Source organism: Salvelinus fontinalis, chromosome 36, assembly GCF_029448725.1.
Source record: "Salvelinus fontinalis isolate EN_2023a chromosome 36, ASM2944872v1, whole genome shotgun sequence".
Taxonomy (NCBI): domain Eukaryota; kingdom Metazoa; phylum Chordata; class Actinopteri; order Salmoniformes; family Salmonidae; genus Salvelinus; species Salvelinus fontinalis.
The window spans coordinates 32,301,021-32,316,529 of record NC_074700.1 but is presented as its reverse complement, the minus strand read 5'-3'; the positions used below and the strand labels follow the sequence as shown (position 1 = coordinate 32,316,529).

Below are 15,509 nucleotides of genomic sequence, written 5' to 3'. Positions count from 1 at the left end.
TGTCCTCCATGGAAGGCATGTGGCCCTCCATAACTACCTGTCCTCCATGAAAGGCATGTGGCCCCCTCCACAACTACCTGTCCTCTATGGAAGGCATGTGGCCCCCTCCACAACTACCTGTCCTCCATGGAAGGCATGTGGCCCTCCATAACTACCTGTCCTCCATGGAAGGCATGTGGCCCCCTCCACAACTACCTGTCCTCCATGGAAGGCATGTGGCCCCCTCCACAACTACCTGTCCTCCATGGAAGGCATGTGGCCCCCTCCACAACTACCTGTCCTCCATGGAAGGCATGTGGCCCCCACCACAACTACCTGTCCTCCATGGAAGGCATGTGGCCCCCTCCAACTACCTGTCCTCTATGGAAGGCATGTGGCCCCCACCACAACTACCTGTCCTCCATGGAAGGCATGTGGCCCCCACCATAACTACCTGTCCTCTATGGAAGGCATGTGGCCCCCTCCACAACTACCTGTCCTCTATGGAAGGCATGTGGCCCCCTCCACAACTACCTGTCCTCCATAGAAGGCATGTGGCCCCCTCCAACTACCTGTCCTCCATGGAAGGCATGTGGCCCCCACCACAACTACCTGTCCTCTATGGAAGGCATGTGGCCCCCACCACAACTACCTGTCCTCCATGGAAGGCATGTGGCCCCCTCCATAACTACCTGTCCTCCATGGAAGGCATGTGGCCCCCTCCAACTACCTGTCCTCCATAGAAGGCATGTGGCCCCCTCCACAACTACCTGTCCTCCATGGAAGGTATGTGGCCCCCTCCACAACTACCTGTCCTCCATGGAAGGCATGTGGCCCCCTCCACAACTACCTGTCCTCTATGGAAGGCATGTGGCCCCCACCACAACTACCTGTCCTCCATGGAAGGCATGTGGCCCCCACCACAACTACCTGTCCTCTGTGGAAGGCATGTGGCCCCCTCCACAACTACCTGTCCTCCATGGAAGGCATGTGGCCCCCTCCACAACTACCTGTCCTCTATGGAAGGCATGTGGCCCCCACCACAACTACCTGTCCTCCATGGAAGGCATGTGGCCCCCACCACAACTACCTGTCCTCCATGGAAGGCATGTGGCCCCCTCCACAACTACCTGTCCTCTATGGAAGGCATGTGGCCCCCACCACAACTACCTGTCCTCCATGGAAGGCATGTGGCCCCCACCACAACTACCTGTCCTCTGTGGAAGGCATGTGGCCCCCACCACAACTACCTGTCCTCCATGGAAGGCATGTGGCCCCCTCCACAACTACCTGTCCTCTATGGAAGGCATGTGGCCCCCACCACAACTACCTGTCCTCCATGGAAGGCATGTGGCCCCCTCCAACTACCTGTCCTCCATAGAAGGCATGTGGCCCCCTCCACAACTACCTGTCCTCTATGGAAGGCATGTGGCCCCCTCCACAACTACCTGTCCTCTATGGAAGGCATGTGGCCCCCTCCACAACTACCTGTCCTCCATAGAAGGCATGTGGCCCCCTCCAACTACCTGTCCTCCATGGAAGGCATGTGGCCCCCTCCACAACTACCTGTCCTCCATGGAAGGCATGTGGCCCCCTCCACAACTACCTGTCCTCCATGGAAGGCATGTGGCCCCCTCCACAACTACCTGTCCTCCATGGAAGGCATGTGGCCCCCTCCACAACTACCTGTCCTCCATGGAAGGCATGTGGCCCCCTCCACAACTACCTGTCCTCCATAGAAGGCATGTGGCCCCCACCACAACTACCTGTCCTCCATAGAAGGCATGTGGCCCCCACCACAACTACCTGTCCTCCATGGAAGGCATGTGGCCCCCTCCACAACTACCTGTCCTCCATGGAAGGCATGTGGCCCCCTCCACAACTACCTGTCCTCCATGGAAGGCATGTGGCCCCCTCCACAACTACCTGTCCTCCATAGAAGGCATGTGGCCCCCACCACAACTACCTGTCCTCCATAGAAGGCATGTGGCCCCCACCACAACTACCTGTCCTCTATGGAAGGCATGTGGCCCCCTCCACAACTACCTGTCCTCCATGGAAGGCATGTGGCCCCCTCCACAACTACCTGTCCTCCATGGAAGGCATGTGGCCCCCTCCACAACTACCTGTCCTCCATGGAAGGCATGTGGCCCCCTCCACAACTACCTGTCCTCCATGGAAGGCATGTGGCCCCCTCCACAACTACCTGTCCTCTGTGGAAGGCATGTGGCCCTCCACAACTACCTGTCCTCCATGGAAGGCATGTGGCCCCCTCCACAACTACCTGTCCTCCATGGAAGGCATGTGGCCCCCTCCACAACTACCTGTCCTCCACGGAGGAAGCTCATGGTCAGTAGAGAACAACAACACAAGGCCAGACGATCATGAACAACAGGCCTTTGTTTGGACGGCTCAAACACAACCCTTAATGTGCACTGTGAACAAAAGTACTTTGTACTAAAATGTCGTTTTAATCTTGTTCATAAAATGGAATTTGATTCTATGACGTCTGTGTGCAGTAATTTAGATTAGATTGAACTACACCACATAAGTAGAAGAAACCCTGTAGGGTCTTTGACACACAGCCCCTTCTGTACATTGTCAGCACATGATGTTGAAGTAGAATGAAACACCTTAAAGAGACAGAGATGTACACACATGTAAACAACACCGGCCAATTAAATATAATTAGGGTGTCAAGAGATAGAAATATGTTTTAACAATAGTACAATAGTGTCTGGTATGAACAGATGTGTAAACAACAGAGGTGTCTATGGAATGAAATGAAAGGGTCTGACTCCTGAGATGTCTGAACAACAACAGAACAAGTTGTTCATTTTGCTGTGGTCCCAGTCGTTCGTTCCATGTCCTCTTCTTGAAGTCTTGTGATCAAATTCCTTTCATGAATTCAGCTATAGGAACCAGGGACCTGTAGAGAGGATGAGAAGAGGGGGGAATTTTATTTTGAATTTAACCTTTAACTAGGCTAGTCAGTTAAGAACAAATTCTTATTTTCAATGACGGCCTACCCCGGACGATGCTAGGCCAATTGTGCTCCTCCCTTTGGGACTCCCAATCGTGGCTCCGAACCAGGGTCTGTAGTGACGCCTCTTGGACTGAGATGCAGTGCCTTAGACCGCTGCGCCACTCGGGAGCCCATATTAGGAGTGTCTGTGGAGAGCAGTTTACATGGTGAGGAGGGAAGGAGATCAGAGTGAAGGAGGAGAGTCTGAAATAATTTACCTCTGAGACAAGCGGGTGGCTTAGTAAACGACCTTCTCCACATATTGAGATCTGTCTCCAATCATTAGCGAGTGACGGTGTCAAATGGCTGAGTCAGCTACTACTGTTGCTCTGTGGCAGGAATTGGCCTTTTTCATGCTGGTCTTTATATAATGCATAGCTAGAATGGTAGAGGTCCAAGTACTTCTGTACCTCCTCGGACAAGCGATGCTTGTTGTATAGTTGTCTAATGGAACATTCAACACCCATTATCAGAAACCATCACTCCTGTGTTCCAATGGCACGTTGTGTTAGCTAATCCAAGTTGATCATTTTAAAAGGGTAATTGATCATTAGAAAACCCTTCTGCAATTCTGTTAGCACAGCTGAAAACTGTTGTACTGGTTAAAGAAGCAATGAAACGGGCCTTCTTTAGACTAGTTGAGTATCTGGAGCATCAGCATTTGTGGGTTCGATTACAGACTCAAAATGGCCAGAAACAAAGAACTTTCTTCTGAAACTCGTCAGTCTATTCTTGTTCTGATACATGAAGGCTATTCCATGCGAGAAATTGCCAAGAAACTGAAGATCTCGTACAACGTTGTGTACTACTCCCTTTACAGAACAGAGCAAACTGGCTCTAACCAGAATAGAAAGAGGAGTGGGAGGCCCCAGTGCACAACTGAGCAAGAGGACAAGTACATTACAGTGTCTAGTTTGAGAAACAGACGCCTCACAAGTCCTCAACTGGCAGCTTCATTAAAAAGTACCTGCAAAAACCAGTCTCAACGTCAACAGTGAAGAGGCGACTCCGGGATGCTGACCTTCTAGGCAGAGTTGCAAAGAAAAAGCCATATCTTAGACTGGCCAATAAAAATAAAAGATTAAGATGGGCAAAAGAGCACAGACACTGGACAGAGGAACTAGAAGGCCTTCATCCCGGAGTCGCCTCTTCACTGTTGACGTTGATCAGATCACACACTCTTACCAAGAGGACCTTACTGACTTCAATAGTACTGACAAACTCACAGGGGTCTGGTGAGAGAGAGGGAGGGAAGGAAAGAGAGGGAGTGATGGATAGAGATTGAGGGAGATTCTCAGGAGGTCAGAGGGGAGGGACCTCTGACTTTCTCATCCAATAGGTTTATGAGATGAAGCGAGAGGACGCGACGAGTATGCAATTGAGATTCACCCTGAGAGAGGTAGAGAGGAGGGTTAGATAGAGAAAGAGAGTAATGGAGAGAGAGAAGAGTAATGGAGAGAGAAGAGAATGGTAGGTTTGTGTGTGTTAACTTTCCTGTCATGAGAAATTAAACAGTCACCCTCCATGTTCCCTCTTCAATCCTCCATTTTATTTCTCAGTGTTTTCACCACTTCCTTCATTTATTACACTGATTTTGTCATAACATCAAAAACCTGTGTGTGTGTCTATCATTACATCAAAAGCGTGAGTGTGTGTGTGTGTCATAACATCAAAAATCATCAAAAAAGTTGAGGCACAGATCTTGTCATATATTATAAACCATGGAAATACAATTAATATAATGACTATTCTAGATTCCAGTAATTCCATTTTTATGTTAAAAAAAAACACAGGAATGCGTATCACAGATTTGACATGTTCACGTGAACTTCAAAAGATCAAGATCATATTTTTAAAAAAAAATGTTTTTAACAACAAAACAACAGTATATAGTAAACAAGTAATCAAACAAACGTTAGCAGAGAAGACTACGCCGCCACATAGCAGAGCTTTATCGCTGTGGACCAACAGTCTTTCACACAATTTATGAGCCACAAGAAAGACAGAGGCCTGTGTCCCAAATGCCTATGGGTCCTCTCGTCAAAAGTAGTGGACTAATTAGGAATTCCACCAGTTTCAGGGCAGAACTGAGTGCACGGAGAAAACTTTGTGCACTAATAGTATAGTTATATTACAGTATGGTAGCAGTATAGTAATAGTGTAGTATAGTATGGCAATATCATAGTAATAGTGTAGTACAGTAATAGTATAGTATTAGTGTAGTATAGTAATAGTGTAGTACAGCAATAGTATAGTACAGTACAATACTGTATTAGTACAGTACAATATAGTAATAGTATAGTACAGTACAATACTGTATTAGCACAGTAATAGTATAGTAATAGTATAGTGCAGTAATAGTATAGTACAGTAATATTATATTAGTAGCACAGTACAATACAGTAATAGTATAGTAACAGTACAGTACAATACTGTATTAGTACAGTAATAGTACAATATAGTAATAGTGTAGTACAGTAATAGTACAGTACAGTAATAGCACAGTACAATACTGTATTAGTACAGTAATAGTACAGTACAATATAGTAATAGTACAGTATAGTAATAGTATAACTACAGTATAATAATTGTTTACTACAGTTATAGTATAATAGTATACAAATATTGTATAATAGTATAGTACAGTATACGAGTATAATACAGTATAATAGTACAGTATAGTATAATAGTATAGTAATACCGTATAATAGTACAGTATAGTATAATAGGAATACAGTATAATAGAATAGTACAGTATAGTATAATAGTAATACAGTATAATAGAATAGTACAGTATAGTATAATAGTATAGTAATATCGTATAATAGTATAGTAATACCGTATAACAGTATAGTATAATAGTATAGTAATATCATAATAGTATAGTACATTATAGTAATATATCATAGTAATATTGTATAATAGTATAGTACAGTATAGTAATATTGTGTAATAGTCTGGTACAGTATAGTATAATAGTATTTTATAGTACAGTATAGTAATATTGTATAATAGTATAGTACAGTATAATAGTATAGTACGGTATAGTAATATCATATAATAGTATAGTAATATAGTATAGTAATAGTGCATAATAGTATAGTACAGTGTAGTCATATCATTTAATAGTACAGTATAGTAATATTGTATAATAGTATAGTACAGTATAGTAATATCGTATTATAGTATAGTAATATTGTATAATAGTATAGTACAGTATAGTAATATCGTATAATAGTGTAGTACAGTATAGTAATATCGTATAATAGTGTAGTAATTCCATTAGACCTTCCTTGCTCCCTCCATTATAGGTCACATGTTCTATATGTTTAATAATGGCAAAATGTCATTGTTGTTCATCAGGTCACGGTGTGTTTGTGTGACCTCTCCTCAGCCAATAGGTCGGTGTGTGTGTGACCTCTCCTCAGCCAATAGGGAGGTGTGTGTGTGTGACCTCTCCTCAGCCAATAGGGAGGTGTGTGTGATCTCTCCTCAGCCAATAGGGCGGTGTGTGTGTGACCTCTCCTCAGCCAATAGAGCGGTGTGTGTGATCTCTCCTCAGCCAATAGGGCAGCCAGGAAGTCTAAAACTATCCGGTACAGGACTATCTAGTTTGCAGATCATCTTGTAAATAGATTTCTTCCAGCAGGGGTCGCTGTCACGTCCTGTCTGTATGGCTGTGAAGAACTCCCTCAGAGCTAACTCTGCTATCTCTACAAACCTGTCAGGAACCTAGAGACAGACAGAGACAGAGAGAGACAGACAGTTAGTCTGTATGGCTGTGAAGAACTCCCTCAGAGCTAACTCTGCTATCTCTACAAACATGTCAGGAACCTAGAGACAGAGAGAAAGACAGACAGAGACAGACAGAGACAGACAGATGGAGAGAGACAGACAGAGACAGACAGAGACAGACAGAGATAGAGAGAGACAGACAGACGGAGAGAGAGAGACAGACAGTCTGTATTGCTGTGAAGAACTCCCTCAGAGCTAACTCTGCTATCTCTACAAACCTGTCAGGAACCTAGAGACAGACAGAGACAGAGAGAGACAGACGGAGAGAGAGAGAGACAGACAGACGGAGAGAGAGAGAGAGAGAGAGACAGACAGAGACAGACAGAGAGAGACAGAGACAGACAGAGACAGAGAGAGAGAGAGAGAGACAGACAGACAGACAGAGACAGACAGTCTGCTGTTCGGTTTGAAGAAGAGGAAAATGGTCATTAAGTTAAATAAAGGTTAAATAAAGGTTAAATAAAGGTTAAATAAAAAGACATGAATAAAAGTGTATTAATGCGTGTGTGTAGGAAAGAGACATACAAACAAGAGTCCAGACCCCTCCTTCCTCACCCCTCCCTCTCTCACACCTACCTGATAGTCATTGCTCTTGTTATAGTGCATGTTCAGTATGCGATAGAGCTCCGTGTCTCTCCCCAGGCGTAGAGGGGGCTCTCTGCTCTCTCTCCCCAGGCAGGGTGCACCGTCGCGGGCAGCCTGTCTGGCGAAGCGCTCCATCTGGATGTAGAAGAACTCCCGGAAGTTACTGAACCACTTGATCAGCTGGGAGGTCACGCAGCGGTTGAACTAGAGAAAGAGAGATGTGTTTATCTATTTCACTTGCTTTGGCAATTTGAACATGCTTCTCACACCAATAAAGCCCTTTGATTTGAAGTAGAGAAAAGAGAGCGAGAGAATTGGCTGTTAAATAGTAATAATAATAATAATTACTACTGTATTAACTAGTTTCTAAATTGCGATAGAGAGATAATTCCCAAATGTCCAGTGATATCTTCAATAGTTCATCAGTGTTGTTGTAGTTAATACATAGTTTCACTAGAGGGCGCACTAATACCTGGACATCAGAGACATGTGTCTAGTGTTAGACCTGTGTCTTCTGTGTGTGTGTGTGTGTGTGTGCGTGCGTGTGCGTGTGCGTGTGCGTGCGTGTGTGTGCGTGTAATAATACCTTGACATCAGGGAAGTAAGTCTTGAGTGTGTTAGAACTGGGGTATCGAGCATAGAAGAACATCAGTTTGGCTTTCTTCAGATGACAGGGAGACAAACCCTCCTGAGAGTAACCGTGGTTAAGGAGTAGTACAGAGAGACACACACACACACACACACATATGAAGAAGCACGGTTACACACACACACACACACACACACACATATGAAGAAGCACGGTCACACACACACACACACATATGAAGAAGCACGGTCTCACACACACACACACACACACACACACACACACACACACACATATGAAGAAGCACGGTCACACACACACACACACACACATATGAAGAAGCACGGTCACACACACACACACACACATGAAGAAGCACGGTCACACACACACACACACACATGAAGAAGCACGGTCACACACACACACACACACACACACACACACACACACACACACACACACACACACACACCGTGCTTCTTCGTCACACACACACACATCAATCTGGCTCTTTCGCGCTCCCCTTTCCAAAAGAAAAAGGATATTGAACCCGGTCCGAGATACATCCCCGAATCCATTCCTCCATCCCCTCCTCCTCCTCCTCTCATCCCTCCATCTCCTCCTCTCATCCCTCCATCCCCTCCTCCTCTCATCCCTCCATCTCTCTCTCTGTCATGATGCTGCATCCCTCCATCCAGCCGATCCAACCCGCCCATTAGAGCGAGGGAGAGAGGAGGGAAGGAGGGATGAGAGGAGGAGGAGGTGGTGTGCTGGGGGGGGAAAGGGTTCCCCTCCATGTAGGCATCAGAGTTCATAACGTCCCCCTTGTGGAGAGGAGGAAGGTGAGAGAGAGAACGAGTGAAGAGCTGTTGCATGGTGTAGTGGAGGAGGGGGAGGGGGAGCGGGCAGGAAGAGGGGGGGAGGAAGGGGGAGGAGTCCTTATGACGAGAGACAGGGGGGAGGAAGGCGGGGTGGGGGTGAGGTTGACGGAGAGGGGGGAGGGGGTGAGAAGGGAGGAGAGGGTTGTGAGTGCGGTTGTTAGGGTGGTTGCTGGGGGGCAGAAGTGTGGTTCGGCGGTTGTCGGGACGACGCGTAACCAACGGCAGCGCTTCCGATTGTTCTCGGAAGGCGTGGGGGGGTGGATCTCCGTTTGGCCGGGGGGGTTGCTGGTCATGTGTCGCACCAACTCGCCCCCTCCTCTCCTCCCTCTCTCTAAGGGTTGCCCACACTCCTCCTCCACTGCCTCCTCCCTCGTTCCCTCTCTCTCCGGACGACAAGATGGAGGGATGGACGGAGGGAGGGAGAGGTTCGTTTTGAGTGTATAGACGGAGGACCCTATCAATGACTCGAGCTACAGCGCTTCCCAGTTCCTGTTTCAAAGCTTGGGCAAACTTCTGACTCCCTCCTCCACCCCCAAAACCCTCCCACTCCCCCCTCACCACCCCACACCCCATCCACACTGCCGCCCTCTCCAGAACCCCCTCCAAAAACACCCCCCCTCCTCCGTTCACGTTCCTCTTATCTTCCCCCGTTGGTTTCTCGTGATCCCTCTCTTTTCGGTCTCGTTTAGCGACGCTGTAGAAAGGGGGAGAGGGAGGGATGAAGGAAAGAGAAAGATCGTCGATTTCTCCCCCCTCTTCCTCTTCAGTGATCCCTTCTGCTGTCTCCTCCTCCTCTTCGTCCATCCCTCCATCACCATCCTCCTCTCTTCCTCTCCTCCTCCTCTCCTCCTGAGCGGGTCTCTCTCCGAATGCTTTCCAGACTTTCTCCTGCAAGGTCTTCAGTCTTCCTCTCGCCTCTTCCAACTGTTCCTTCAGCTCCTCTCTCTCCTTTCTCCTCTCCTCCCTCCCTCTCTCCCTGTTCCCCCTCTCCACACTCCTCCTCCCTCTCTCCTCTTCTTCCTCTAAGCCTATCTCTCCGTCTCCTTTAACTAGACTCTCCAGTCTTAATCTCTTCACTCTCAGCATGTCATAACTCCAGTCCGCCACTAGGGCGGCGCCACTGAGCCTCTTCCCTCCTACTCCTACCAATCCTCCACCCATCCCCTCCTCCTCTTCTCTCTCCATCCCTCCTTCTTCCTCCTCTTCCCTGTTATATCTTTGTGGGTGTAATTGCCCCCCGGACCTCATGGGGACTCCACCAGGCTGCAGCAGGTGGTGGATGAGGGGGTAGGGGGGTCGTGAGGAGGGGTTGGGTGCACCGTGCCCCCCTCCTGAGGGTGTGGGGTGGTCGGAGGGGTTGGGATAGGGGTCGAAAGGAGAGATCAAGGAGGACTGATGACCAAACAGATCAGAGGGAGAATCCATAGCTCTTTCTTTTCTCCTCCTCAATGACTGTTTCTAGAGAGAGAGAGAGAGAGAGAGAGAGAGACAGAGAGAGACAGAGAGAGACAGAGAGAGAGACAGAGACAGACGCAGAGAGACAGAGAGACAGAGAGAGAGAGACAGAGAGAGACAGAGAAACAGAGAGACAGAGAGAGACAGAGAGAGACAGAGAGAGACAGAGAGAGACAGAGAGAGAGACAGAGAGAGAGGAGAGAGGCAGAGAGAGAGACAGAGAGAGAGAGAGAGACAGAGAGACAGAGAGAGAGAGAGAGAGAGGAGAGAGACACAGAGAGACAGAGAGAGGAGAGAGAGATTAAACTGGTTAGAGATCAACATATATTTTACGCCTTTTTCACAAATGTGAACGTTGCTCAAATGGAACATTCAGGTGACAAACTGAACGTTTCAGAGAAATGCCCACTAAACCCATAAACTGAAATACTCACTAAACCCATAAACTGAAATACTCACTAAACCCATAAACTGAAATACTCACTAAACCCATAAACTGAAATACTCACTAAACCCATAAACTGATATGCCCACTAAACCCATAAACTGAAATACTCACTAAACCCATAAACTGAACGTTTCAGAGAAATACTCACTAAACCCATAAACTAATATGCCCACTAAACCCATAAACTGAAATACTCACTAAACCCATAAACTGATATGCCCACTAAACCCATAAACTGAACGTTCCAGAGAAATACTCACTAAACCCATAAACTGAAATGCCCACTAAACCCATAAACTGAACGTTCCAGAGAAATACTCACTAAACCCATAAACTGAAATGCTCACTAAACCCATAAACTGAAATGCCCACTAAACCCATAAACTGAAATACTCACTAAACCCATAAACTGAAATACTCACTAAACCCATAAACTGAAATACTCACTAAACCCATAAACTGAAATGCCCACTAAACCCATAAACTGAACGTTCCAGAGAAATACTCACTAAATCCATAAACTGAAATACTCACTAAACCCATAAACTGAAATGCCCACTAAACCCATAAACTGAAATACCCACTAAACCCATAAACTGAAATACTCACTAAACCCATAAACTGATATGCCCACTAAACCCATAAACTGAACGTTTCAGAGAAATACTCACTAAACCCATAAACTGATATGCCCACTAAACCCATAAACTGAAATACTCACTAAACCCATAAACTGATATGCCCACTAAACCCATAAACTGAACGTTCCAGAGAAATACTCACTAAACCCATAAACTGAAATGCCCACTAAACCCATAAACTGAACGTTCCAGAGAAATACTCACTAAACCCATAAACTGAAATGCTCACTAAACCCATAAACTGAAATGCCCACTAAACCCATAAACTGAAATGCCCACTAAACCCATAAACTGAAATACTCACTAAACCCATAAACTGAAATACTCACTAAACCCATAAACTGAAATACCCACTAAACCCATAAACTGAAATACTCACTAAACCCATAAACTGAAATACCCACTAAACCCATAAACTGAAATACTCACTAAACCCATAAACTGAAATGCTCACTAAACCCATAAACTGATATGCCCACTAAACCCATAAACTGAACGTTTCAGAGAAATACTCACTAAACCCATAAACTGATATGCCCACTAAACCCATAAACTGAAATACTCACTAAACCCATAAACTGATATGCCCACTAAACCCATAAACTGAACGTTCCAGAGAAATACTCACTAAACCCATAAACTGAAATGCCCACTAAACCCATAAACTGAACGTTCCAGAGAAATACTCACTAAACCCATAAACTGAAATGCTCACTAAACCCATAAACTGAAATACCCACTAAACCCATAAACTGAAATGCCCACTAAACCCATAAACTGAAATACTCACTAAACCCATAAACTGAAATACTCACTAAACCCATAAACTGAAATACTCACTAAACCCATAAACTGAAATGCCCACTAAACCCATAAACTGAACGTTCCAGAGAAATACTCACTAAATCCATAAACTGAAATACTCACTAAACCCATAAACTGAAATGCCCACTAAACCCATAAACTGAAATACTCACTAAACCCATAAACTGAAATACTCACTAAACCCATAAACTGATATGCCCACTAAACCCATAAACTGAAATGCTCACTAAACCCATAAACTGATATGCCCACTAAACCCATAAACCGAAATACTCACTAAACCCATAAACTGAAATGCCCACTACATTTACATTTAAGTCATTTAGCAGACGCTCTTATCCAGAGCGACTTACAAATTGGAGAGTTCATACATATTCATCCTGGTCCCCCCGTGGGATTTGAACCCTGGTCCCCCCGTGGGAATTGAACCCACAACCCTGGCGTTGCAAGCGCCATGCTCTACCAACTGAGCCACACGGGACCACTAAACCCATAAACTGAAATACTCACTAAACCCATAAACTGAACGTTTCAGAGAAATACTCACTAAACCCATAAACTGAAATACTCACTAAACCCATAAACTGAAATACCCACTAAACCCATAAACTGAAATACCCACTAAACCCATAAACTGAAATACCCACTAAACCCATAAACTGAAATACCCACTAAACCCATAAACTCACTTTAGTGTCATATGGCAGATCTCTGTCTGTAGCCTCCTCTCTTCCTCCCCCTTTCCTCACTGTTATGTTATCAGCTCATAGACAGCTGTAAACTCTGTTTATTCAGATTGTGTACCCTCTCTCCTGCTCACCCCCCCCCAACCCACACACAGAGAGAGAGAGAGAGAGAGAGAAACAGGTAGCAGTGTGAAAGCAGTAGTCCTACTTGACAGTGATAACAGAGATACTTCACACACACACACACACACACACACACACACACACACACACACACACACACACACACACACACACACACACACACACACACACACACACACACACACACACACACACACACACACACTGAGCGACACTTCACACACACAGAGGTACTTCACAGTACTTCATATATATATAGGCTAACATACGGACAGAGGGACAGACAGACAAAAAAAAGTGTCATTTAAAAAAAAGGATTTGTGTCTAGCTATAATCCATAAATTAATTCAACTAAATGTGTGGCTTTTTAACCCTACAGAGAATAGGCCACATCAGTCACCATGGTCACCGTGGTAGCGGGTTATTATAATTCCGTTGCAACATGAACTATATAATCCAACAACCTAAAAATAGATCAATATCAATTATTCAAAGTCCATCTCTGTTAATACAGCGCAGATGGTGGTGTCCAGCTATCCCGTCAGGCAGTCTATGCAATGCGCTTAACGGTTGGAATTATCTAGATAAATTCGAATCTATAACCTTTAGATTATCCATCTATGAAATACGGGATTAGGAATGCAGGATATTACCGAAAAAGACCAAATGACAGACTAAACTGACAACAACCCAAATAATGTGGAGAGATGTAGCCTAATGAGAGAGATTTTTTTTTTTTTTTACAATTCAGTTTGTTATAAAATGACTATAAAAATAGACCTAATCGTTGTTGTTAGATTAAAAGGTCTCGCTGTCTTTGAGGTTTCCGCGCCGCGGCTTGGAACATCTGTCCACCGTGAGAGAACCGAACTCCAGTTCCCCTCTGTCCTGACTGACGCATGACCGACTGGGCACACACATCAGTTCAACGTTTAGTTTGATTTATATTTGTTGAGTTGTAAACTAACGTGAATTCAACAAATGTCATCATGTCATTGGATTTCGGTTTAAAAGTTTAGTGAAAAATCCCCCGAAATGCCCTAATGTTGATGACTTTTTACAAATCCAAATCAGTTTTCCATGTTGATTTAACTTCATCACATAGATATTTTGAGTTGAACTGACGTTAATCCGACCCGTTTTTGCACAGTTGTGGAGCGACGGGCTACGGGCACCCATTAATTGTCTGTGCACGTATGTCGCAGTTGATAATAGGTTAGGCTACATAAACATGGACGGACACACGGACGGACACACACATTGGTAGTGCAGTCACAGCAACGGACATACGGACAGTGTGACAAACCAAACATATCATTTACTTTTGACAACTCACTCGACTGGATAACTCCCTGCACGGAAACAGACTGTTTTCTCTCTCTCCGCGAGACTGTTAGAACCGGTTGGTTCTGTTTAGAGTTGTGAGACGTTCCTCTTCCCGTTTTATCGGTCTGCTCTGGTCAGCGCGAGCATCGACTCCGTAGGAAAGCCCTGCGCGCGGTGTTTCCTGTTATTGCTGCTCTTCGTTGCCTATAGCCCTCAATCTCTCTCTCTCTCTCTCTCTCTCTCTCTCTCTCTCTCTCTCGTTTCCGAACATATCTATGTGCCATCCTCGCGCGCTGTCCTATCGCGGTGTCCGGGTAGGCGTTGAGAGGTGTGCGAGGGCGGGCTCGCGAGGTTGGCATGACCCCCCCATCTCTGTCTCTCTCCCTCACTTTTTCGCTTCTATCCATTATGTAGCAGTCCATCCTATAGGTGAGTGAAAGGTCTATAGGATGAACTAACGACATGCCAAAAACTGAAGTGCACTCTGGGAAGCTGTTCTATTGTAGGATTGGGGATATTGCCAAGAGTAGTTCATCCTACATCTATAGCTAGTTAGGTGGGCAACTAAACTTCATTCTCTGGGGCAGATTCCTGTCTCCTGTCCTATCACAGAGCAGAGTTCACTCATTGGCCAGGTCTCTCATTGGCTCTTTACAACGACCGTTATAAACCGTTGGTCAGACGCTCACCTGACAGATTGTCTGCTGCACCATAACCTTAGGCCCTGGTCAAAAGTAGTGCACTATATAGGGAATAGGGTGCCAGCCCTGGTCTAAAGTAGTGCACTATATAGGGAATAGGGTGCCAGCCCTGGTCAAAAGTAGTGCACTATATAGGGAATAGGGTGCCAGCCCTGGTCTAAAGTAGTGCACTATATAGGGAATAGGGTGCCAGCCCTGGTCTAAAGTAGTGCACTATATAGGGAATAGGGTGCCATTTGGGACGAACCCCACTGTCAACCGAAACTGGTAGCCTGGATTGAAGGAGTCAATTATTAACTTTTGGATTTTTTTTATTTTTTATCTCCAGAATAAACACATTGATTTATTTGTAGACAGACATTTATTCACGTCAGGGGCCTTGACAGCAAACATGACGAACGTGGACGATGTGTTGCTTTTAGTGCA

At 45.5% G+C, this 15,509-nt stretch overlaps 1 protein-coding gene across 4 annotated transcripts; it reads right to left on the bottom strand.

Annotated features, from left to right (window-relative positions):
• Positions 1-4,531: 4,531 nt before the first annotated feature.
• On the bottom strand, positions 4,532-14,865 carry LOC129835612 (prospero homeobox protein 1-like). 4 transcript variants are annotated; one of them, XM_055901323.1, is made up of 5 exons: positions 14,379-14,865; positions 8,522-10,315; positions 7,971-8,078; positions 7,376-7,588; positions 4,532-7,028 (listed from the first exon to the last, which is right to left on the bottom strand). In XM_055901323.1, exons 2-5 carry the CDS (start codon positions 10,280-10,282, stop codon positions 6,831-6,833), a joined length of 2,280 nt encoding a protein of 759 aa, XP_055757298.1. In that variant the 5' UTR covers positions 10,283-10,315; positions 14,379-14,865; the 3' UTR covers positions 4,532-6,830. The 4 variants fall into 4 exon arrangements, with proteins under 4 accessions (XP_055757298.1, XP_055757299.1, XP_055757297.1 ...); XM_055901324.1 differs by having other exon boundaries at positions 8,522-10,309; positions 14,393-14,865; XM_055901322.1 differs by having other exon boundaries at positions 14,393-14,863.
• Positions 14,866-15,509: the final 644 nt, after the last annotated feature.

Coding starts and splice junctions, on each gene's coding strand:
- LOC129835612 (XM_055901323.1), bottom strand. CDS start 10,282: ATGGATTCTCCCTCTGATCTGTTTGGTCATCAGTCCTCCTTGATCTCT. Junction 8,079..8,521: donor TGTATCTCGGACCGGGTTCA/ATATCCTTTTTC, acceptor AACCACGGTTAC/TCTCAGGAGGGTTTGTCTCC. Junction 7,589..7,970: donor CTTACTTCCCTGATGTCAAG/GTATTATTACAC, acceptor CTCTTTCTCTAG/TTCAACCGCTGCGTGACCTC.